Genomic DNA, 25,612 nt, shown 5'->3' on the forward strand with positions numbered 1-25,612 from the left:
TAGAGTTCCTCCAAGTTTTATTGGAGCCTTCAATACAAAAGCACAACAAATGTCTGGCACAGCATTATATTTACAAAGCAAGCTTACTTTGCACAGTATATAACCATAAAAATGTATTAAAAACAAACCAAAAGATTCGCCTTACAAACATTGGTTGGGGGAAAAAAATATCCTTTCTTGTATGCACAAATAAAACATGGAATTAAGAAAGGATATCATTAAGAAAAGCTTGTTAGACCGATTGTGTTTCAGAATTTACTGACAACTGGTATATTGTGAGGCCTACCCCAACAATTTATTCAAATTGGATCCAATCATGTACACTCTCACCCAATACACATATGGAAATGTCTGAGCTTATGGATTAAATTCTGAAGATGTTTAAAGTCTGAACCATTCTACTCGAGTAGTACTATTAGAGCAGGATTTGCGGAATAGCGGCATCCCTGCTATAAATAGGGAATGACCCCGATGGAGTTTTTCCCTGCTTCCATGATATCCTGCATGTTCTGTGTCTCTGTGCCATAGAAGGGCAAATGTTTCACAGGAATGAAAAGAGAAAACAGAGTACATTCACATAGCAAACTACATCACCAAGCCTAATTTTGCCTGCCTTATTTTTTATTCAAAACCTGTAGTGGGAAAAATACAGTGGCTGCCATTGCTGATCTCTTTCTAAAAATACTAGTTGCGTGGCCTTCTCTGGATTCAACACATTCAGATACTGACCATAAACTTGTATGCATGCTGATCAAGAAGGTAAAGATGCAAGTCCATAAACTGTATACTTGTTTCTGGTTAGGGACTTGGAACGTATTGAAGCTACAAGATCAAGGGAGTCGGATTTTCAGAAGTCAGAAATAACAGACTATATTTTCTCACAACAGGTTAGGCTCATAATACTAATAAATTATCATAAAGAGAAATACATGATGAAGAGGTCAACACTGACACTGTGTGGAAGCTTGATGTAAGTGTTATAAAATACAACACGTTGCAAGTTTTGCTGTGTCTCTTTACAGTATATCACAATTGGCTTTGGCTACACTAAACAGAACTATACTGTAAAGTCTTTTTAAAGAACAAACTGAATTAACCATATCCTCATGTACCTTACATATCTTTTTTGGTCACTTAGACAATTTAGATCTGGAAAAAAAAATCCCAACACATTTCTTTTGCAAAATAAATAGTATATCTTTTTTTTAAAACAAATTATGAAGATTTAATCTCTTCACTTACTTGCAAGGGCAATTTTGAAAAATACTGCAATTCAAATTTTGGACAGACCAGACACTTGTAAAGCTTCTCCCCAAAGAACACCATGATAAAGTGATCATCTTCATTTTAGTATTGGAATATCCTAATGTGGTTAGATCCTGTAGATTTTGTAGTATGGCATCTCTAACAAATGGAAGTTGTCTGATAAAATATTTTAGTTTGTTAAACTCCAGCAGATACTGCTAATGTAAAATGAGAGTATATATAAAACCATAACGAAAGGCATCTTCAGTATTAAAGTATAATATTACCTTAACAGTTTTATTGGCCAAGTAAACAGACAGCCAATGTTGCTCTTGTATTTATACTTTCTGCTTATAATGCAAACCTTACCAACAGTAAAAAGAAGTTCTACCTTTGGCTAAGGTTAGCATTTATTATCTGTTTTCAGCAGCATTTAACATGGTTGATCAAAGGGTCAGCAGTTTACATCCACATTTTCACTCCTTAAGTTCCCCAACAGAAAAATATATTCTTACTGTAGCCTTCTACATGCCTGGCTCTTATAGCTACATTTTACAAGTATTGTTACCTTTTCTGTACCTTCTGTGTCCCCAAATGGGAAGAAATTCTCACTTTCTGATAGCACCGTTACTGGCCCATAATGCGGGAACCTCCAACAGAAAAAACAAACCTACACAACTTTCTTTCACCATTTTTTAAAAAGGGGATTTATTTCTGTGTGCTGCCATTGAGTAGATTTTCCCTCATATCCTCTCTCAAGGACTACAGTCACCAGGGGGTAAACACTGATAATATGGCATATTGAGGGCAAACGGAGACTATATTTAAAGTGAACCTGTGCCTAAACTTTGGACATTAATCTATTTACATTTACATATAAAGCATAGGAAGATATTTAAAACAAGCCATGTCGAACCATTCCAGCTGCTTTTATTGTGAAATGGTTTACCTTCAAAGATCACAGCAAAGACTCTAAAGGCTGTATTCACAAAATATGCAATGCAGTGTCATTGATTTGAAGAAACTTGAGCTTGTGCTGTGAAATTTAAAAAAAAAAAAAAAAAATCACTATGTAGATAAATGAAGGCTTGTTTTAAAGGGCTTTTATAGATTGTTCAGAATGTAAATATTTTAGTGTGCATGATCAGGATGCAGGTTCACTTGAAGAAATACTGTTTTACATCAGCAACATTAGCTAAACTGTGTTGAGATTGTGTATAGAACTACATCAACATAATGAACACATTAATTAGTTAGTGTATGAAACTATATAAATATTACACCTCAATTGTCTGCACAGCATTACAGGAAGGTAGTTAAACCACAAAAGATATTGTTAACAGATGAGAAACTAGGACAGAAATCTAGCTAACACTGAACTCTCATCTCCAAATGGCATGTCTTGCCTCAATAACATCTTTCACACATCAAAATACTGCCAACATACAAAAGTTTTTAAAAGTTTAAGCAGTCAAACTGTTTTGTCACAAGACTGCCAAACGGCTCATTTAGAAAGTCTTTCTATTAGTTGTCGGAGGCAGAATCATCACTTGTTTGCTTGTTGGGCTCTGCAGCTTTCGACCCAGCTGTCGACCTGTACACAAAACAATAGGAGAATTTAAATGTAATTTTGCAAATCAAATTTGCCATTTGCACTTTTAGGAAATTAATTTATTAAGCATTGAAAAAGTACATTGGATAATTACTAAATTACCAAAACCTAAGCAAATTGTTTATAGCCCTTCGCTTACAACAGAGGAACACAGAATTGTCTTTGAAGTAACTTGAAAACGTCAAGTAACTGGCACCCTTCATTGTTTATCATTTTTCTTTAGTTCATTCCTTTTGAATGCCTTTATCGATTATGATATTAACCCTTTCGCATTTGTCTCAGTTCAGCTTTTCACCCAATTAGGCCTTATAAAAGTATAAATATTAGAAGTATTTATGAACTTTTTCCTTAAAGCCAATAATAATACATCTTTACGTAATATATTTACACCTTCTAGTTCAACTTCATACTCATGTCCCAAGTGCCAAAACCCAACTTTACAGACAGAACATTAGCCACAATCTGATGACACAGCAAACTACCATACACATGCATATATGCTTCATAGATTCAGATTTCAATGGAGAAACATTACCTTCAGATTGTATGTTTTAATGCTGGATGGAACTTGCACAGAAGTTACAAACTGTCTCACTCAAAAGCCAATACACTAAAACCAAAAGGCTCTTCTTTCATCACAAATATATTTAGCCATTTTTTTTTCCCTCGTTTTTATAAAATACTGGTAAACTTTCTGTATACGTTGAATACCAATACAGATCCCCTCTTATTTGTACTGACCCACTGGTGACATAATAGACCAACCAATTATAACACCTCAAATCTCAGTTTTTTTTGGGTAATGGCAGCCTGACCAATAAAATGTGAGTTTACTAAAATGTGAGTTTTACCAGTTTACTAAATTAAAACCTGCTTTTATTACATTTGTACAGAAAGTGCTCATTTAGACCTATACATGTGTAAGGATTGGGTCCCTAAACAAGCCTCAACATACTACAAGTATTAAATGTGTATGCTCATTGACAAAAGTGGTAAATAGGTACGAATCCAACTTAATCCTTTCCAGCTGATACTTACCGTTTTGTGGTGTTGTCATCTTTATCATTTTCATCACCGCTGTCTCCATTCTGTTGTGCTTCATCCTGTTCTTCCTGACCACCATTAACTGTTTTTGCATCTGCAAATATGTCAAAAACAATACAAAACAATAACAATGTTTCTGCATCACAATGCATCATGCTCCAGTATTTTAGATGGACAAGGATCAATTGCCAATTATAAAATGCCATGCTAATCTGTACTAACAGAAACATACAGGCATGCTGCTCTGTCCTACCAGTACCAGTGCTACCAGTAGTACTGTTTAGATTTGGACATTATATGTGGATCACTGATTAACCACACCGAGATTCTAGCATGCAGGAGTTTGCCTGCATTTTGCATGATGTGAAATGGCGAAGTTCAACTGAAACATTACTTATGACAAACTGTAGTTTGAAACCATAGGTCTTTGGCATTAGGCTTCCGACATTGGATATTGAAAGAAACCCTAAACACAGTAATGTAAGGAGCATTACAATACAGAATTTTGGGTGACCATCATGATGCAATATTCCAGTTAATTTTTATTATATGAAATGCTGAGACAAAAGACTGGACTTAACAGATATAAATGAAAATATGTTGCCCACTTCACACTAATGCATTTGGAAAACATCACAGCTCAACTCACCTGAGTTCTGTTCTTTCTCCATCTTCTTTTGAGGTCCCCTCTTCCCTGCATCCTTGGATTTGTTGGCTTCCTCTTGCTGCCTCTGTTCTGCTAAAGACTTATTCAGAACCTGAGTTATTACAGAGTCTCCTTCTCCAACAAGAAACATATTCTTAAACTTGTTGTATAGCATTGAGGCCTTCTCCATCACCACCTGACTGGCTTTAAACCGACGAATCTATCAAGCCAAAAACAAAACTCATGAAGATATTCTCCTTTAACAACTACTTGCTGGTGATTGGGGGGGTGGGGAAGTTCGATCAGCTTTAACACAAACTGATGAGATCATATGCATCAAGATAGCTACAAAAGTTGAACAAAGACTACTTATTATTCCTGGTGAAGCCTTAAACTACCGGTATGTAGCTTTGCTGGACAGCTTATTTCTGTATGCAAGTTGTAATTATTTGCAAAGTGATAAATCCGCAAAATAAAAGCAGGTCAACAGATAGTAAAGGAAAAAAAAAAATCACAACATAAGTACATTAAATAATCATACACAGACAAGAATATGCTCCTCAGTAATATTCATAGGAGGCTAGGCCATGTATCCTGCAATTAGGAAGACCATTTTATTTAAAATTTGACTAACACTGTCTACTGTACACTGCATATAGGGAAAACCCCAAAGGACCTGTCATCCTTGTAATGCTCTACCTCAGTTTTAGTATCACTAGGACGGCCATTGTAGAAGTTTGCTCGGATTCTTATGCTTGTGTATTTATTTCTGCAAATAAAAAAAAATCACGAGAACTTGCTGCCCAGTATAACTCACCCCTTGACAGGTGCCATTGCATGAGATAATTCACTAGTTATTCACTTGAGCTAATGATTGTAAACAGGTAAAAACAGTAAGAAAACATGAAACACCATCTTGGGATTACCTAATCCTGAAACAAATTCCGAAAACATTTATAATTACTATACTACAGAGAATATGAATAGAAGTACACACTTTGTATGAATCCCCCTCTTTATTCTTAACATGCCTCTAATATATTTATGCCTAGTAGTGCTTACAATTGTAAGCTGTTGATATATTACCAATGCAATAGTGGAAGAAGCAAAGTTTTAAATAGGTTTTGATTTGATACCCTCTTGAAATTACACAAGAGTCACAAATAAGCGCACTGAAATCTTCGTCTAGTTAAATTTTTATTGTTTATACCCCTGAGAAAAACTGTAAAAATACAATAAATGAAAGACCACAAACTGAAAATACAAATATGTGACATCCTTACCCTTTTTAGAGTAGTGATCATATCTGTGTGTTTCTGAGCATGTTGCATGGTGATCTGGAGAGAAGCCAACTCATCCAAAGCAATAATACATCTGTTTACATCCTAGAAAAATGATCCAAAATTCCCAGGAAAAATATAAAACACTCATGGCTTCCGGAAACAACAGTAGATATTTATTAGATAAAATACAGAGCAAATATTTCTGTGCTATGACTTTTGCTTGTGTTAACCACTCCAGACTGTCTGTTAAACGCCAAATAAACACCACACTATACTCCCTTACTGATCACTGGCAATAGTGCGGTGGTAAAAGTGTTTTTTTGGTAATCAAAAGGAGGTAGCAAAGGCCACATATGGAAAGACAATATCTTAATTTGGTGGATTTTGTTGATAAAATTTATAGAAATTATGTTATGTAAGCTATTCATTCACCTTAAAAGCTACATTTTTGATGCTAGGAATTATTATCCTTTACAGAAAGGCTAGAATCAATAATTTCATGTATGCTAAAGGAATTGCTCATGAAAAAAACAAAGCAATTGACTCAAAGATCTACTTTATCTAAAAAAAATATATATATTTTAATAATAATTTTAGCATAAAATAATAATGAAAGCCATTTTGTAATTGGGGAGGTTTATGTATTCAGGATAAGTGAAATAAGCTTTAATCAGTTTTCTGTATTGAAGCAACAGATATACCCCTGGATTAAACACGTAACCTATGAAGTTGGTAACCAACCAGCCACTGAACTTACTTGACAGTAGGACAACCACAGTAAAAAAAAGCTTGGTTTTAAATAACCACAAGGTATTGTAACCAACACAAAACAGGTTCTTGATACAAATTTATTTTGCATTCTCTCCCAAATAAGCTTTAATGAGAATGGTCTCTAGACTCAAGGGCCCAGATTTATGAAAGCGCTCTAAGGCTGGAGAGAATACACTTTTATCAGTGAAGCTGGGTGATCCAGCAAACCTGGAATGGATCTGGTCCATGATTCAAAAGGTTTGCTGGTAAAAAGCAAATGATTTTTTAATATCCATTCCTGGATCACCCAGCTTCACTTCTGAAAGTGTATTCTCTCCAGCCTTGGAGAGCTTTCATAAATCAGGCTGAAGGAGTCAACTGATTTGAGCCCAAAAATGTGAAATTGGATCCGTATTTTCAGTCATGTTCATTCCACAGCATTAAAGACCTTGGACATACATGAACACAATTTTTCTGCCACATGTCCAATGTGCTTTTGGACATTTTCCTACAGCCTGCTAAGATTAATAGTAAATCTCTCACCTAACACGAATCTAACAAAAAATTGGCAGTATTAATGATAATGATGTTTTTTCTCAATCTTTTCATGAATATATTTGCTAGCATTTTAAATATAGGTTGTTAGAAAGAGAATAGAACTGTAGGAGTTAAGAGATAAAAGAGTTTTTTGGAATCAAAATATATAACTATGGGAGCAAGTCCCTTGAAAGTACTTGTAATGAAGGGTAAGATGATCAGTGCAAAATTTACTGGGACACCATAAGCCATTGTTAGAAGTTTGTGGGAACATTGAAAATCTCTTCATTGTAATTTTGCCTGGTAACTAAATGACCAAGTGAATTAACAAATTACAGATTTGAGTGTTTTTTTAGAAATGGGGTTTGTGGGTACAGGTGTACCCATACCTTACAGTTATTCCATAAACAAAAATAACTTCACTTTCACATACAATCTTAAGACCCTGTTCAAATCAGAAACACAATACTCATATAGTGAACAAATTAAGAAATCAAAACCTAAAACATGTTGGAAAAAAATGCAATACTAACCTGGTGGTCAAGCTTTAAAGAGGACTTTATTTCTGCATGTATTCTTTGAAGTCTAGCATCAATGGAGGTTTCTATACAATAAAAAAAAAATAAAAAAAAACAGACACTTGAAGTCCAAAAAAAATTACATAGCAAAGAAACAAAACAGTACAGAAAAAAAGTCTGGATTTACATTTATTATGTGTGTTATTAACTTATAAAAGCTAACCTTTTTTCTTGTCAAATTTCCTCACATCTGCTTTCTTTGCTTCCTCCTTACTGTGGCTGGGAAAAAAAAAAAAAAAAAAAAAAAAATTAAAACTTTTTTTCTGATTAGAATGACACAGTCCTTAACTATTACCTATACAGAGATTAAAAACCGTCACTATCAATCTAAGTAAGCTGTATAGAAATGTATAATTACCACCAGGGGCATGTGATTATGAAAACTGCAACCTTTTCAGATACAAAAATTTTTTGGCAGCTTTAGGACCCATGATATTCACCAACACAATTCCTTATACAGAAATGTGGTGATGCAGGTCCCAAACCAAAAGATCACAAAAGGAATGGCAGTGATTAAAATAAGAAAGTAGAAGTATTGAAAACAAATTCATAGTAGCAATAAAATATATATTAAATATTATAAAATAAAAAATATGCAGCTTAATATTAAGCAATAAAACACTGACACTGTAAGCAAAAATGTCAAAAACCCGATTACAAAAGAGCATGACAAAAATATGAATATACAGGAGTTAGGCTGGGTCACACGTGCAATAATTGTAAAAGATCCTTTCCGACAAGAAAAGACTGCACGAAGCATGAACGAGGGCTGTACATACAGCGCCATTCTGCTCTAGAGAGGGGGAGAACTGAGCTGTGCCTATGCTGTGCTCTCTCACCTTCACTTTCATTACGATTGTTCCTCATTCGTGGATACTCCCATTGGAACCACGGTTGACAAGTGCTGTACACACGTCAGATTCTCGTCTGATATCAGCCCTGAAGCAATAAGCAGATGAAAATCTTCTAACGTGTTTACGTAGCCTTACTTGAAGCCTGCTTACATATGATGTCAACCAAAGTGATGTATCTTCATTTTGCCAGTGAAAGTCAATTCTTCCCTATCTGTCAGTACAGCTGAACATCCCATTACCAAGTAGTGGGAAGTCTTTTCAGATATTTGCATACCCCTTCGCTTTCCAATATCTGAGGGTTTACTGATCATTTTGAAAGGCATTTTTGCTAGAGTTTGAATATCAGTTCCTTATCTTCATTTAATATAAAATGACCAGGTCTGTAGCACATTTGCTTTAAGTTTGTCCAATTCTGTTGTAAATAGCAGAATCAATAAATTAAGTACAAGAATTGTAACATTTCCTTTAGCACTAAAAAGTATGTGTCATTTTGGTAATCTATAATTGTGATATATTGGTTAACTCTAGATCTAACAGTAACCTAAAATGCTTTAATTCCCAAATGAAAAGAGGTCTTTAAAGTTTAGATGCTCTGACCAAATTTAGCAGCTTCAGTATGCATTGGTAAATTTGGCAAAAACTATGACAAGTTTTTATATTACAAACATATGATGTTTTTATTGGTACATTGTTAGGTGTATATATATATATATATATAAAATGTAATTTTAGTTATTTTACACATAAATACAGAGGGGCCCCAATAAAACGTATACACAATTCAATAGTGGTTATCCATGCTCTCCCCAAAATCAGAAGTGTCTCTGGATGCTAATGGTGACCACTTTGAGCACCTAATGAATGCAGAAGACAAAGGTGACTTACAGCTACCCTTTGATGTATATACAAATCTACATATAAAGCTTGTATGCAGATATTTTTCATGTTGAAGTGTGTATACATTATGCAGCTTTTATTACAGCCAGTAAAGAGGTTTGTGTAGATGGAACAACTGTAGGCCATATAAAAAGATAAACGTGGGACCTCCAGCTAAATGACCTAGGTAAGTAACATTTAGAAGAAGGCTCAAGATCCATAGACCTATAAGGAAATAGTAAAGCAGGCAAAGAAAAAAATTATCATCCAAACCTTTCTGCTTCTGTGGCATCATCTAGTTTTCTTTTCTTTTCAGCAACTTCTTTTTCTTGCACTGGCTTTACTCCACGCTTTAGGGCAGCCTGGGGAGGTCTGCCAACCTTGCCCTTCTGATTGAGTAAAATTCAAATGCAAGGGGAGGGAGGGAGAAAATAAACAAATCAATGGCAAAACCAGTATTAGTACTATTTAAAACAGCACTTTCATGATTAAAACCTAAATAAATAGAATCAATAATAACAATGCAGTGGTAAAGACAGAAGTGGGGGGCTTCATCTTTTTTAAATGCAAGTTGTTGAAAACAAAGTATTTAAAAAGGTACTATTTCACAGATAACGGTCATGATAAAGTAGTTCACAGCTGTATTAAGACAACTGTGGAGTTGTCACCAGTAGAAAGCAGGAAATATTTGCTTTCTGTTGAAATTATTTATTCAGGTTATACAGTAAGATTACAATCTACATTTATATGTTCCCTGCACACAGTGTGTTGTGAGAAAGCAGAGGTGTTGTTTATAACCCCTTCTTTCTTACCCCTTTAAACTCACAAAGAGGTTGCAATATGAAGACTTTACACCTGGCAAATTTTTCTTGAAATGGAAGATCTTGATATATTGCCTAAACAAAAGTTAGACATTAGCTATATGGCTAGAACTGTACTAGCAATGCCACTCACCCAAGTAAGAGGTGAAAGACTATTTTCAGCTTTGAAAAAACATAAAATCAGATTTAAGAGTTTCTATGAAGGAAGATTTGGCAAAAGCAATTCTGTTTGAGAATACCATAGCTAATTTTGTAATATATTTACTAAATTTATTCCTCTATTTAGCCTGGCCTTACACTTCAGGTCATGCGGTTGATATTCTCTGCTTAGAGGTGGAAGAGCTGGTGTGTGGTTCTCTCCTGAGTTCCTGCTCATCCATTTTCTATTGAAGAGAAGTTTACTTCTCTTTGTATTTTGGTTGTTACCCTTTGCTTGTTGTTACTGGGCCTCAGGGTGATGCTGGTTCGTTCATCTGGGAAGGAACCAGTAGTCTCATACCCTGTCACTACTCCTAGGGCATTTCAGGACTCCTAGGGTCAAGGTTCCGGTGTATGAATCCTCCCACTTTCAGGGTCTATTCATACTGACAGGAGTCACGGCCAGATTTAGGGTTTCTGTAGGTGGTGATCATTTCCCTCTCCCTAGCTTGGAGGTCTAAACCCTTTTATTGTCATTATTTCCCTGTTTTCATTCTGGTGTTCCTCTCCTCCCCCCCTTATCTCATGACAATAATTTACAGCTATATGCCAAGTCTACCATTCATGCTGTTTTAAGGTTTTACCAATTTTTTGGGGTTTATGTAGTTTTTTTTAGGGTTTTAAAGCAGCAAATGGTGTAGTTTATATTTTTAACAAGTTGTTACTGATCCTCATTATATCTGCAAGTTCATTAATCTCCCTAGTGGTATTCCCGAATGTGTCGAGGGGTGGATTTTCCATATCAAAAGCGGAATTACCAGGCAGTTTAAAACCCCTACATGGTTCCCACATTTCAGCGATGTCCTCCAGCAGTGACTGCAGCTTCCTCCAGCAATGCCCGCCATCTGCTTCCCCTGGCGATGCCTGCCCGCATCTGCATTCCTGCCATTTGAACGTTGGGGGATGCGAGGCCAGGGGAAGCAGATGCTGGCCGGGCATCTGCTCGCATATGCGTGGCTGGGAGGCGGGACAGTGGAGATGGTAGGCGGGACCGGGCGGGAAATTTAAAATGAGGATTTTTAAATGTACAGTATTCATACTGCCAGGGAGGTTAAAATTTATAGCCTCCAGATAAAAACAATACATAAAACATTGCTTTTATTTTTGTGTTTTTAGTTTAAAACTTAGGCATAAACATTACTGGTTTGAAGGCTGGTCAATAGGGTAGAGTGTCCGCTTCCTGGCCAGGAATTTTTTCTAAAAACTGACTCCGTCTTCATATAGCTTTGCAATGGCTTAGCTTTGGCAGTGATGAAATGCTGTATTTCAATCAACATGGAACATTGGCATACCTCACCATATTTAACCCCCTAGCGTTCTAATTCTGTCAGTTTTTAGATGCAAAAAGTGATCCTATTTTTTTTGCATAACAATTTTTGTTTATGTTGTGGGCCTGTAATTCTTAGAATTAACTCCCGGGTATAATAATTATATTTTCTATATTATAATCATAAATTATAAAATAATACATAATTATAAATAATTTAAAAAATAATGAAATAATAGACAACAGTGTAATCTTAAAATAAAATATAAAATTAAAAATGTACTTTTATTTTTATTTCATGTGTGGTGTTTTTGTACTGTAAAAACCATTTAAAAGCAGATTACATTGTAATCTGCTTTTAAATGTCCCGCCCGCCTCACACAGACGCTGGAGCTGCTGCTCTGCACAATGCAGGACAGTGAGATGTGAAGCACAATGCAGAAGTCCTGCATTGTGCTTCGCATCTCACTGCTGATGCGAACAGCGGCGTGGCCGGGACCCCGGTGGTATTTAAAAGCAGATTACTCAGTAATCTGCTTTTAAATTTCCCGTCCACGGCCCGGGACCATCTGATCGCCACTGCAGGGGCTTCTAAAGTAAGGGGGGCTTCTAAAGTTACCCCGAGTGTGACTCGGGATTACCGCTTTTTGCATGTAAAAGCCACCCCAAGGTACACTCGGGATTACCGCTAGGGGGTTTAAATTAGAGGAGTTGGGTATACCATAAAATAAGTCAGAATCAAAGGGTTTTTTTTTTACAGACTCAACAACCCTGATTCTACACCAATTCACAATGAATAAAATCAACGTATGTTAGGCCAATGCAGGTGTGCAAAAGAGCCCTTTAGAAATTGAAAGAATTTAGGATGTGTGGTGCACTCAAGAAGCAGTGTGGATCCAACTAAAAGGTGATCGTTTTAAACTTCACAGTAGCTGTTAACACAGTACGAAGGATTTCTAATACTAGTACTTTCATAAACCCATTGCATAAGGCTTACCAAGCACAAATGCTTTCTCGACTGCAGATATTTTATAGTATTAATATTATAGTTAGCGCCGCTTCTGTATTAGTTTACTGTGGCTGATTTTACTGCGAGGCTGTTTGATATAATAGTTCTTCAACAAATTTGTTTTTAACCAAAAACTTCACATTTTCTCTAATGTTCATTGAGAGAAAAAACCATGGGATGTGCTCTGTGATACAAAAAGAGATAAAAGTCTTCCCATTTTTTAGAAAAAACATGAGGGTTGCCAAGTTACCTAATTTCTTGGCAAGTTAATATTGAGAGTATAGTTCTGAAGCAAAGACAAACACCTCACTTTAAAATTAATCTGGAAAAAAGATTGTGTTTCTGAAAGTCTTACCTTTGCCTCCTCCTGCTCATCTTCAGATTCTGAATGGGAAGTTGAATCAAGTTTTCCTGCAACTTTTTTTTTAGTTTCAATTTCATCTTTTTTGCTGGTCTCTTTTTGTCGTTTGTCATCATTTTCCTTTGCTCCTTCATCCTCCTTTCTAGAAAGTGGCTGTTTGGGGGATTTTTCTAGAGCTTTCTTCTTGATTTGATCATCCTCAGTTCTGCATTAAAAATACAGCAGAAAAAAAACAAAGTGACCAGATTTAAAGCTGAACTCATTATGATCAGTATAATTATTTGGTTTGGAAATCCATAGCACCATTACTGCAAAATGCCTGACAAAAATCAAAACACCCTCCAAGGTGCTATGTTCTCATATAGCTGACCAGCACCAAAGCAATGTCTAATGCTCAGGACCCATTCACAAAAAGGTCATGGTTTCACAAATTAAATTTGGTAAAGGAAGCAGATTTAATTGAGTGGACTCTAACACACCTAAACATTATACCTGTAACACTTTTAGCATCACAGTGCACTGAAAACCATTGCAGTAAGTTACCATATATAAGCAGTAAGGTTTTACACTAGACTTAAAATACAAGTACATGTCATTCATGTAACATATTAAAAAAACAATATATATACATTTTACAACATGTTACAGATACAAAGTAACACCATATTATATACAATACAAAACACACTTACGTTTCACTATCAGGTGAAGTAGGCAGTGGCTTTAGCCTTGGTCTTCCCCTTGGTTTAGGTACTTTGGGTTCTGTGGAAGCTAAGTTTTTAACATTAAAATATTACTTACTGTTCATTTAGCTGTTACACCTAATTAACTAGACAGAGAAAAAAAACACTACAAAAAAAATCATATATGGATAGAGAGGAAAAGGAGGAAAGCCGGTTATGCTTTCAAGTAACACCACATGGTGCAACAATACTCTTTTCACCTAGAAATGACCGGTAAGTTTAACTTTCATAGTTGGAAAGGTCATAGGGAGTTTGATAAAAAAAAAAAAAAAAAAAAAAAACAACATGGAGGAGTTTTTGCTAGAAAATATCACTATAAAAGACACTTCCCCCAGAGTGACATCATGATTCCAGAACCCGCCCTATTGCAGGCCTGAGCCTGTGAAAATGTGGAATCGGCTCCCTCAGGAAGTAGTTTCAGCAAATACTATAGATTGCTTTAATAGGAAGTGTGATGCTTTTCTAAAAGTACAAACTATAAGTGGGTATTAAAGCTTTTAAGGAAAGATAACAGACTGTTGATCCAGGGAACATCCAATGGCCTCATGGAATCGGGAAGGAAATTTTTTCCCCATTGGAGTAAATTGTACCAGTTTTTTTTTTCATTCCTCTGGACATTACCAGGTTCATAAGATTTGAAATCTGGGATATGTTTATTTACCTAGTGGTTGAACTTTATGAACTATATTAAATGCTCAATCCCCTTTTTCATGTGGTCTGAAAAGCATCTGCAACAAACTGTTCTCTATCCACAACCCCTTCTGGTTTGAATCTCCTAATACCGGGCTCTCGTACTCTGACTAAACACACATAACCTCTTCTATTCATTTGTGGTATACTCTGTCCATCACCTTACGTTCGTAACTGCATCATTATCCATCAGGCCCCTGGCCCAGTCCTTCAATTACTGCACAACTTTGCCTGTCTCACATTCTTTTGCACTCCACTAATTGGCGATTTCAGTTTTGTAATGGACTCTAGCTACCCTCTTCTGCTGGCTTTGTGCTAATACTGATTTGTAGGCTAACAAAATTGATATCCCAACTTACCATACTACCCTCACGAAATTCACCTGATCTGTAATGCCCCACTCATGCAATTCAACCCTCTTAGTTTAAATAACTTGCTGCTACTCTCTCATTGCTTCCCTCCATTAGCTGTGCACTGGACTGGATCTGCTCTGACTGAATTCTGTGGCCACATCTCTAACTCTTGCCCCTGCATTGACCAAACCTGTCCCTCTCCACTGGTATTTAATCTTTCAAACAATAAATTGGCCTCTGGATTTAGAACAAATCCTGCCTTGATCCCTGTCTCCTTTGGCTTCTGTCCCATTTCCCCTCAAACTACTGGAGTACTTGTTTACAATAGAATAACACATTTCTATAGTTACTCTTTCATGCTGTTGAACCCTCTTTAAAGTGGCTTTCGCCTCATACCCAAATGAAATGGCTCTCACAAAAAGTGGCCAATAATCTCTACAGAGCCTGGCAACTTTTCTTATATTTTTAGGATCTTTCCTCTGCTTTTAGCCACTGATCACCCTCACCCAAATCAGTACTGCCAGCAGTGTGATCGCTCATTTTGCTTTTTATTTTTCTAACTGCTTCGATTACTCTTATTTCACCTTCTGGGGCAAAATGATCTCATCCTTTGACCTTTTATACCACAGATACCGGGATGACCACATCCAAAAGAGCTCTTGGCCACTTTCACCTGCACAACATGTCCAAAATACTCCATATCTCATTCCCTGAGGCCACCAAGCTCATTTATGCACACAACAATACTCACAAACTACTAAAACATCCTCTTATCGGGTATTCCACTAACTAGACAGGCGTTGGCAAACTACAGCCTGCCAAACCAAACGGGCCGTTAGGCTTTTGAATACGGCACCGCTTTTACACATAATTTATAAGAGTTCAAACACTCTCCCATCCATCTGAAACTGGCCCATCCGTGAAATTTTTAAACTCCAAGTGGCCCCTGAGCCTAAAAAAGTTTGCCCACCCCTGAATTAGACTAGACTGTCATCTCAACAACCCAACAAATACTGCAGATAGATTTAGCCCTCTCACTACCCCAGTGTGTTTAACCTCCTGTGTTTACCTTAGAAGAAAAAGCTACTGGGTTTTGTTTTAAATCACTCAAGTCACACACACACACGTGTAACTACTACAACTACAGTGATTATAAAATGCATTTCCCTTCCATAAAGCTTTAATGTATTATTGTCATAAAATATTGAATCACAGTGGATCTAAATGATATAGAATATCCATGAATTATGTGTAAAAATGGCTATTCAAAAGGACTGCATTTATGCCAATATGTATTTTGGAAGTCATGTTCAAAGGCTAGGACATGTTGTATGATATGACTGACACATGCTAACTGGTGAAAAGATGGCGAACTAAACAGTATTTGCATATTACTGCATTGTTTTTTATAATCATAACTACTTGCAATTAGGTTAATTACTGGAAGTTTTTTTTCTAGAGTCAGAACACTCAGCCCCCATTACCTGTGAAAAATACAATCTGATTTATCATTTTAATTTACCTGGTCTGCCTCTTTTGGGACTTGGCTTTAGTTGTGCTATTGCCGAAGTATTTGCATTTCGCTCTGCCTCAGCCAAAATATCGACCTAAATGACAACAAAAATCACTGAATAAACATTTACAAAAACTGCAAACTTTTTTATATTAATTGTAGAGCCTTACTTTTGCACAACAAAAGCTAAACTTGACTTTATATTTAAACCATAGTAAGGTTTTTTATTTATTAAAAAGATACATAGTACCAATGTAACTGTAGCAACTTATCTGCACAAGCAGTACAAGTAGAAAAACCAAAAAGACACAACCATAAAAAAAAAAAAAAAAAAAAAAAAAAAAAAAAAATCCCTTTTGTAATATACAAGACAAGGCAACATATGCACCAGTGATAAAGGCACAAACAGCTGCAAGAAACATACTCACCAGGAAAATAGGTGGAGTAAGGCTACACACGTGCAATAATTGTCGTTGGAATACATACATAATACACCAAGGTGGTTACTGTCAATGCAGTCACATTTATTTAAGAAACCCCACCAACTTCCCTCCCAATGCTATACTCGCATATAACCTTCTGCACCAGTCTCTGCATATGACCCATGCTGCCTATTTAACCCTATAGAGAGGACACCTTCCCCCTCAATAAGGGAAACAAACACACAGTGGAATATAAACACTTTCAATGGTATAACATATATTGGTTTAGGAATAACAGACCAAAATGAAGGAAAGAGAGTTAGGGTTTACATGTGTAAGATCTGACCGGGGATCAAGAACCACTCTTTACTCTTTCAGGAAATAAAATAACAATATAGGTAAATAAATAAACCCAGTGAGAAATCATCCCTTAGAAACCAGTCATCTGTAGTCAGTTCAGTTATGCCCCCTTTCTCTAGAAACAGGTTGGTACACTGGATAGTGGGAAATCGCATAGCGCCATATGTACCTGATCAATGTTTAAGGATGCTAACTAGCTTTGGCCTGGAAGGTACAGGTTGGAAAGCCCTAATAATTATGTTATTTCTGTTACAGTCTATAGTATAGCATAGAAGTATAGTCAACAGAAAAGAACAGCTTTTCTCCAGATTAAAGCGTACCTATACTCAGAATTTTCACTTTACATAAAAGGGTAGAGAACCCCTTTATGTAACGTAAAAATTCTGTTTTTTTTGTTTTGTTTTTTTAAACACCCTAAAAAAAAAAGAAAAAAAAAAAAAAAAAAAAAAAAAAAAAAAAAAAAAAAAAAGGTGCAGCACTGTCCCCTAATTCTCAGCCGCCTAGGCCTCAGTTTGGAAAGTCCATTTCAATACATTGTTTTGGAAGTACAATATAGACTGCAGTACTGCAATTGTACCTCCCTTACCTTCTTCTTTCTGCCTCGTTTGCCTTTAACAGGTGTAGCAGGACCATCCTGGAAAAGAGGCAAAAGCTATGCTTCACTATTTTGTGTTATTAAAAAAGTAAATTATTCGTGTTCTAAAAAAAAAAAAAAAAAATAGTTTGAAAATCAAAAACAGAAAAAAACAAAATCAATCAATACTTTCCAGGGAACTAGTTGACAAAATGTTTCATATTTTACGTATGACTTTTTGTTAGGACTACATCTCATCAATACATACTACTTTTGGTCTATACAGTGGTGCTAAATTACAATTTTCATTACATATACATAAGTCCAGAAGATTTTTAGAGCAATGTTAGATGCAGAAAAAACTCACTTCACTGCCAAGTTGGTCACTGGTGTCCTCCTTTGAAGTATTGAGATCTTTCTCTGGTGACCCAAGACCACTGGAGGAATCCGAATGTTTACTTGAAGACTAAGTTTTAAGACACAAAAAAAAGGAATAATTGATTGGACAATAGGAAGGCTTTTATAAGACAAAGGGGACAATAAAAAAAAAAAAATATCACACATATACAGCTAGTCCCCAGGTTAAGGACATCCAACATAGGAAAGGGGCTTCACTGTTCTTTCCTGTGCAGGAGGGAGGCTTGCATGAAGACTTGGAGAAGAAATCTTTTGCTAAACACAGCTGAGACTGAGCTCTTCTGTAAGCTCTTGTAACTCTTTAATGACCAAGACAACATCTGCAGTTGTTTCTTTTTGCATATCAAAGCACAGCTTGCTCCAGAAGTTAATGAATGTCTAGGCTCCATAAAGTTTTTTTTTTGGTTTGTTTGTAATTAGCTCACAGTGAGGATTTTTTACAGTAACTGATACCACACTGCCTAATAATATGTTGAGACAAACATCTGTCCTAATTGCATTTATTAAAATAATGTACCTGTTCTGACTTACATACAAATACAACTTAGGAACAAACCTACAGTCCCTATCTCATATGTAACCTGGGGACTATCTGTATTTATATTATTTATGTATAATTGGTCATAATAGGTGCATGAAAAGGGTTTGCAATTCTCTTTAGAAATTTCTGTGATCCACAAAATCTAGTGGATAGCAGAGCGGTCCTCAGTCTCTCCTTGCATGCAAATTAGGTGTTTTTTTTTTTGTGGTAGAAAAGTGGTTGGTACGTTCTAATAAATACACAACTGCATGACCTTTTTACTATTTTTTTTTTTTGTATTGAGCTAATGGCGTAGGTGGGAATGTATGTGCCCATAGATCAGGAAATAAGAAATTTCCACAAACAGGGCACAAAGAAAAAGGCTGTAATCCATAAACACGTCTAATATTCTTGAAAACATAGGTTTGCTCAATTTTCACCTGTTCAGATGTTAAGAGTAGGTTATGGTCCAAATAAGGACTACCTTTGAGGTTGCAGACTTCCGTTTCTTCTGGGGAGACTGATCATCATAATCTTCTAAACTTTCCTGTGCATCATCTTCATCACCTTCAAGTGCACTGGCAAGTGACAAGATATTCTAAAAAAACAAAAAAAACAGCTATACAGCATGGAAAGTTAGCTTTTACTTTACCAGTGTCTTCATGACACTGTCAATGTTTTCTGAGATTTCAAGTTGAAGGACTAGAAAAAAAAATAGTCCTTTAAATATTTTATGAAGTTAAATTTTCGTGTTTTAAATTATGCAAACAGCCTAATAAAAAAAATCTGAAGAGGAGCTGTGTAAACTTAACATGTAGCTGTGGTGATAAATTCATCGAAACATGCACAGGACAGATCTATTTGTTTGCATTTATTTATGGTACTTAGCAAACTATTAGTATTAGACTAACTAATAATATACACTAACCCACTGACCAACGCAGAGCTCTAAACCTTCAGCTAGCAAATTTGTTAGATTGTTCCAGGCAACCCTGTTACCAAAATTTTACAATTTTAACACGCTTGTCAGTCAAGTTTCAAGCCTAGATTTATACTAACATTTTCTGATGAGTGGGTGGGTGGGTGAATATCAACAAACAGAATCACAATTTACAGAACTGGTTAACAAAAGGTGAAAGGAAATAATTTAGTATTGAAAATTTGTTTTGTTTTACTGTGGGGATAAAAACAAACAAAAAAAAAAAAACCCTAATGGTTTCCCCGCCTTCTTACTCATCTTCCCAACCATCAAAAATTGCATTACATTACAAAAATACATCCAGAAAAGTTTGAAAATGAGTGTCCAAAGAGATTGCATAAGAGATGCTAGGATTGATATCTGATGTTACAGGGACTGTAAAAAAAATATTTTACAATTCCCACTATCTTTTTACATGTATTGTGTGATAGTATTCATACTATAAAGCATAATATTTTCCTAAAATTAGAGTTAAAGAAGAGTTAGAAGACATAAATGTTTGAAATGGTAGCCAGGATTAAGTTTTAATTATTCTAATTTACATGGCAAATTCACTGTTGTGCAGATAAACCAAATGCACAAAGCCAAGATGAAATATATTATTATTGAACAAAAGAGGAGAACAAATTTTAGATTCAGATTTTACATACCTGTGGATTTGAGAATTTAACTTTGGGATTATTATCAATCTCCCATAATCCCTCATTGAATCCCTTTCGTTTGTTGGGTTTGCCATACTTCTCTTTATTTTCTTCATACGGGAATATGTCTTTGGGTCCCAAAAAGGCTCTTAAAAATTAAATCGTATAAAAAAATAAAAAAAAAAAAAGAAATGTCTAAATACAGAGTTATGTGTATTCTTACTTGAACTTTGTTGTATTTTGTACCCCCAGGTGAAAAAATGATCTACTATGCACCTTCTGTAGGTAACTGCAGGTACACCGTAGTGGTGAACGCGTTGGGTTCCTACACATTTTAGCTTTTTGCAGAACAGTGAGGGTATCAAGACCACATTTACAAGGTTAACAACTAGGTATGCAAAAGTGAATTTATATCTTTTGTGACTAAAGACGAATACACTTTAATGGCAAGCAAAATCTACATAAACTGTTTACAAATTATTACAACAATGCTTTTTGAATCTCTTATTTTTCTCTGAATAAGTAAGCAATAGGAACAATAAAGCAAAGATTACATTTTGGAGCTTTAGTATTCAACGTTTCAAGTGGTCAACAACAGGTGTTAACGAGAAAAAAAAAAAATTAGAGAAAAAGTTATTTCCAATAAAATTTAAGTAAATAAAAAAATTATAGTACACTTACGTTTCATGGGTTCCGAAAAAGAAAATAGGCATTTTATTTGAAGGAGGCTTAACTGCCCCATCGGGAAGTTCATCCACCTATAGGAACAAGTAGAATAATTCAGGTCATTAAAAAATTATACTTAAAATTTACTTAAAGTACATATTGCTCCAAAAACAAAAAGGTTCAGGTGTTTTTAATTTACTATACAAAATAGCCAACAATTTACTGCTAACTATGTATGAGATATATAGTAAGGGACAGAGTATATTATAGCAGCAATTTCATATATGCACATCAAAGCATCCAACTTACCCTTGCAGGCCAGTGAGGGTAACCTTTCATCTTGGCAAAGATCAGGTCCCCTGGCTTGTAATCTCGTGTCATTTTGTCTATGCATAAAATAGAGATGACAAAAAAAGTATTAGAAAATAATGAAATTGTCTCTGAGGTAAGCAAAATTTTTATTTGTAAGACACATAAAAAATATACTTCCCTAAACAATATGCAACCAATAAAAATTAATAATGTTTTATGTACATCCTGTCTCTTATTTACAGATTACTTATTCTATTTATACATATTCTATTTTTGCACCTGCTTACAAACGACTAAGAATTGATATAATAAAGTTAGTGAACAATGTGCATAGGGTGTATTTCTTCATTAAATTTGGCAGAAGGGAACGCTGAATCCCCCCAATAATTTACTCTAAGTTACCGGGTCAAAATCTTGCAGACCCTAGTCCATGTGCAGAGGTATTGTCTACCTAGGTGCTAGCCTGAGGATGTCCTAAAGGGAGACCAAACTGGTGCAGATTACTGATATTTTAAATAAAAACCTATTTTACACCCAGTGACATCATAAATGATGAGACGGGCTGGCAGGGTGCTTTACATAACTTTCTGTTGCAAAAGTTACACCCACCTGCATGATGAATGAAGAACTGAAATTGAACAAATAAATGGAGTGGGCCAAAGACAAATAATCTGATTGTCTTCCGGACTAGAAATGAGTTGGGGGCTCTATAGGATTTGCTGCAGCTTCTGGGAGGACATTATGAAAAAGGTGACAATATGCAAAGAAAACAGAGTAAGCAAGCAATAAAAAGAAACATTAAAAAAAAAACCTTATCAGTGCGGTCCTTTCTTGCAGATGGGGCAGGCAATGTCCCTCCTGCAAAAAAAATATTTTTAAATATACTCATGTCCTCATTCCATCAAAAGTGTGCTCATCATCTTCTCTCTAGAGTTTCCTGATCTCCTGATTGCCCAGACTGGAATGACTTAATGCGGAACTAAAAAAAAAAAACAAAAAAACGAAACTTACCTTTAATCCTGCAGGTCCCTTGATAGCACTTGTCCTTCCCACGATCCAGTCCGGCATCGTCCTGGAATTCCTCTTCGTGCCAGTGCAGAGGGAGTGCCGGGCATGCGTGAGATTGGCATCCCCCCCATGGCACATGCCCGAGATATTAGGCAGAATGAGCAGCCACAGCTTCCTGTGATGCGTGACGTAGGTATCCCCGGAGGCTTTTCACTCCCATTCATTCTCCATCGCCTAGGCGATTGAGAGTTAGGGGGCGGTGCTGCACTTAAAGAAAAACCCAAACAAACAGCTGTCCACCCTATTAAGTAAAGTGAAAATTCTGAGTTTAGGTATGCTTTAACTCTCTATTTATGTATCTTTCAGCCCTGGAAGCCTGGATAAGGATGATTTATTGCAGAATGGACATCGTTTTCTGCAACAAAGACCAACCTGCTGGCAAATTTTGCAAGCTGAACTATAGTTTTCCTTGTCCAACGACCTGTGTAGTTTTCACATATAAGACAGAAAACAATGGCTGGAGTTGTGCTTTAAGTTGATTTGCATGCTATCCATTGGGGGAATGAGGCAGCACAACATGTGTGCACGTGACGTATTGTGACGTATTAGTCCGGCACACGCAAGGCTTGCAGTGATGAGGGGTCTGTATGGCAGCTCTGCAATGTGTAAATACCTCCCCCCTTCTCACACACAAACATGGAGCGAGCAGGCTGCAGAGAGGCGGTGCACCGAGCTTACACCGCACATACGAGCGCATCCCTCTCCTCCAGCGATGCTCATCCCAATCTCCCGAAACGAAACCTGCCATACATACAGTGCTGTCATACATGGCTTTCACGTTTATTAGGAGAACACTGAAGATGTGTAAGGAAAACATGACGTGTGGGAGGCTCATACAGAAACAAGCCAACGTAAGGCGTTATTATGTCCTGCCTTGCATGCACCGCGCACCTTGCCCTGTCACCATATTACTGAGGCTCCTTACCTGCTCGTCCTGTTCCTGCAGCCTGTACACACAACACAGCCTGCTGCTCCCGCCAGCCCCCTCTGCCCAGATCCTTCACAGCCTCAGCGGGCGGGGCTACACTCCAGTTGTCGGGAGGCGGGAAATGACGTCACATCACAGAGCTGTAGGCGGGAAACTGAGCTGAAGATAAAACGAAAGGGAATCTGAGAGGAAAGAAAGAGCTTGCTGGAGGTAAAGGTGTGTTCACCAACCTGGGAGGTGTACATTGGCAGGAGTATGCATGGAGTGTGTACCTACCTCATGTGTCTATAAATAACGTGAAAGAGATTTTTTTTTACTGCTTGGTGTGCAGTTTTTTATTGAGCCGCTCTTGTCACTCCTCCAATGACCTACTAATGACTTCCTCACTTATAACCTCCTCACATGCACGACTGCAAGACTTTTCTAGAGCTGCCCCGACCCTCTGGAATGGTCTTCCTCATCCTATTTCAGCTTGCTCCAATATATTTAATACATTTAATAATATTAAACTTTAATTAAAAAAACACAAAAATCTGTTCAAACAAGGGTGTATAAAAATACTGTACAGTAGCATAAATAATATATAGAATAATTTGTATTGGATATATATATATACAGTTATTTTGTATTTAATCCAATACAAAATGATTTGAAAATCCCGCCACGCCTCCCGCACACACCAACGCATGCACCGACATCACCGGGAACTCCCAGGGAATGTCAGTTCACTCACCGGGGGAAGATTAGAGGAAGAGGTCACGGCCCGAGGATGGGATCCGACAGACAGGACACTGATGGGACCAGGTGTTTTTTTTTTTTAGCTACCCTGAGTGTGGTGAGGGTTACTGCTTTCAACATTTTTTTACCGCGAGCCACACTGGCGATTACCATCCAGGAGGTTAATGTACAGCGCTGTGTATTATGTTGGCACTATATAAATCCTTTTTAACAATAATAATTTTTAAAATAAAGTTTTAAAATGTATTTATTTGCAAATTTTTTTTATTTGCAAATTAACAAAAAAATAGGTTTATTTCCACTTTAAAGTTCAAAAATAACCAAAACTTTTTTTTTTTTTATAGCGAACCTAAACTTAAAGTTTTACCTTATATAAAGGGGTGAATAACACTTTATTATAAGGTAAAAATTACCTTCTTTTTTTGGGGGGGGGGGGGGGGATTTTAAACCTCTGTAGGGATTGACAGATCTGCAAAGGTAAAGGTAAGTTTTTTTTTCTATTTTCAGCTTTTTTAGAAAGAGTAGTTGAAAGTTAAACCCTCTGGCGGGTAATTTGTTTGTTACAACACACCTATAAAAAAGATATATATTAAATATCTTGTTTCTCTATGTATCTATCTATCTGTGTGTCTCTCTCGCTCCCCCGTCTTTTTATACCTATGTGTTGTGTTTATAAGAAATTTGAATGTCATAGTATTTATTGAATTCATACAAAACTTTTAGCAGACCTTTCATAGTAGCTATGTTGGCCTGTTATTTATTTTACATCTCACATTTACATTTTATACCTCGTTTGTTATATTTCTATACTTGATTTCTTGTGTATTTTTTCCTTCTAGCGATGTTCTCCTTTTTATGTCTTCCTTTCCATTGCTGTTCTTTGTCCTTTTTTTTCTGCATCCCTTTCCATCGCCCTTTCCATGTTCTCTGTCCCTGCCGAGTCCTTCTTCTTCTGCATCCATTTCTAGCAGTGTTCTGTTCCCACACTGTTAAATCGTCTGGTCATTGATGTCCTGTTCTTTTTTTTTTCATTTATTTTACCATTAATAAACCAGATGTCACACCTCTTCCTCACAAGGAACCTGCGGGTGACTCTGGACGTGGCTACGCTTCCAAGGTTTATCAGCTTCGCCCAACCCGTTGGCCAATCATGAAATAGTCTCTTAATCATCCCTGGCTTTTTAGCTAGCTCAGGCACAGCACTCAGTGTTTCCTCTGTTCAGTCCCTGTGTTAAGCTCTTGTTGCCCAGTCTATTTTTTTCCCAGCCAATTTCCTTGTGCTGTTCCAGTGTTCCTCTCTGTCTGTGGATATTCTTGCGCCACCTGTGCCTCCTGTGTCTGCAGTGGCCCCTGTGTCACAGGTGTCTATTCCCTGGTTAATCCCTGGCTTCTGACGTGACCTCACTTGCTTGCTGCCTGCCTTGAGCCCAGACTTCCTTGACAATTCTTCTGCCTTGTGATTTGGTACCGTGTATCCTCCGGCCCACCCTGGTGTGCCCAAAGACCGCTACCTGGTGGTAACCAGCAGCGCAGCATCCTCACCATTAGAGGCTTTGGAGAAGACCTGGTTGCCGCTTAGACTCCAGGGACACCATAAGAATCAAATA

The 25,612-nt window shown here is 36.6% G+C and overlaps 1 protein-coding gene across 2 annotated transcripts; it reads right to left on the reverse strand.

Annotated features, from left to right (window-relative positions):
- On the reverse strand, positions 1-23,372 carry PSIP1 (PC4 and SRSF1 interacting protein 1). Of its 2 annotated transcripts, XM_072404300.1 has the most exons (18): positions 23,265-23,372; positions 22,083-22,129; positions 21,269-21,345; positions 20,975-21,051; positions 20,303-20,441; positions 19,158-19,271; positions 18,104-18,202; positions 17,749-17,796; positions 16,390-16,474; positions 13,774-13,852; positions 13,076-13,286; positions 9,699-9,814; positions 7,859-7,914; positions 7,651-7,721; positions 5,831-5,932; positions 4,551-4,767; positions 3,896-3,995; positions 1-2,839 (listed from the first exon to the last, which is right to left on the reverse strand). In XM_072404300.1, the coding sequence occupies exons 3-18, from the start codon at positions 21,338-21,340 to the stop codon at positions 2,770-2,772; spliced, it is 1,656 nt and encodes a 551-aa protein (XP_072260401.1). In that variant the 5' UTR covers positions 21,341-21,345; positions 22,083-22,129; positions 23,265-23,372; the 3' UTR covers positions 1-2,769. The 2 variants fall into 2 exon arrangements, with proteins under 2 accessions (XP_072260401.1, XP_072260402.1); XM_072404301.1 differs by lacking the exon at positions 22,083-22,129 and having other exon boundaries at positions 23,265-23,350.
- Between the last annotated feature and the right edge of the window lie 2,240 nt (positions 23,373-25,612).

The sequence above is a fragment of the Pyxicephalus adspersus genome, chromosome 3 (assembly GCF_032062135.1).
Source record: "Pyxicephalus adspersus chromosome 3, UCB_Pads_2.0, whole genome shotgun sequence".
NCBI classification, from domain to species: Eukaryota; Metazoa; Chordata; class Amphibia; order Anura; family Pyxicephalidae; genus Pyxicephalus; species Pyxicephalus adspersus.

What these genes read in the sequence shown, in the direction of transcription:
- PSIP1 (XM_072404300.1), bottom strand. Translation starts at nt 21,340, where the DNA reads ATGACACGAGATTACAAGCCAGGGGACCTGATCTTTGCCAAGATGAAA. An exon ending in GGAAGTCTGCAACCTCAAAG is followed by an intron (nt 18,203 to 19,157) that starts GTAGTCCTTATT and finishes CTTAAAACTTAG; the next exon opens with TCTTCAAGTAAACATTCGGA. An exon ending in GATGCCACAGAAGCAGAAAG is followed by an intron (nt 7,915 to 9,698) that starts GTTTGGATGATA and finishes TTTTTTTCCCAG; the next exon opens with CCACAGTAAGGAGGAAGCAA.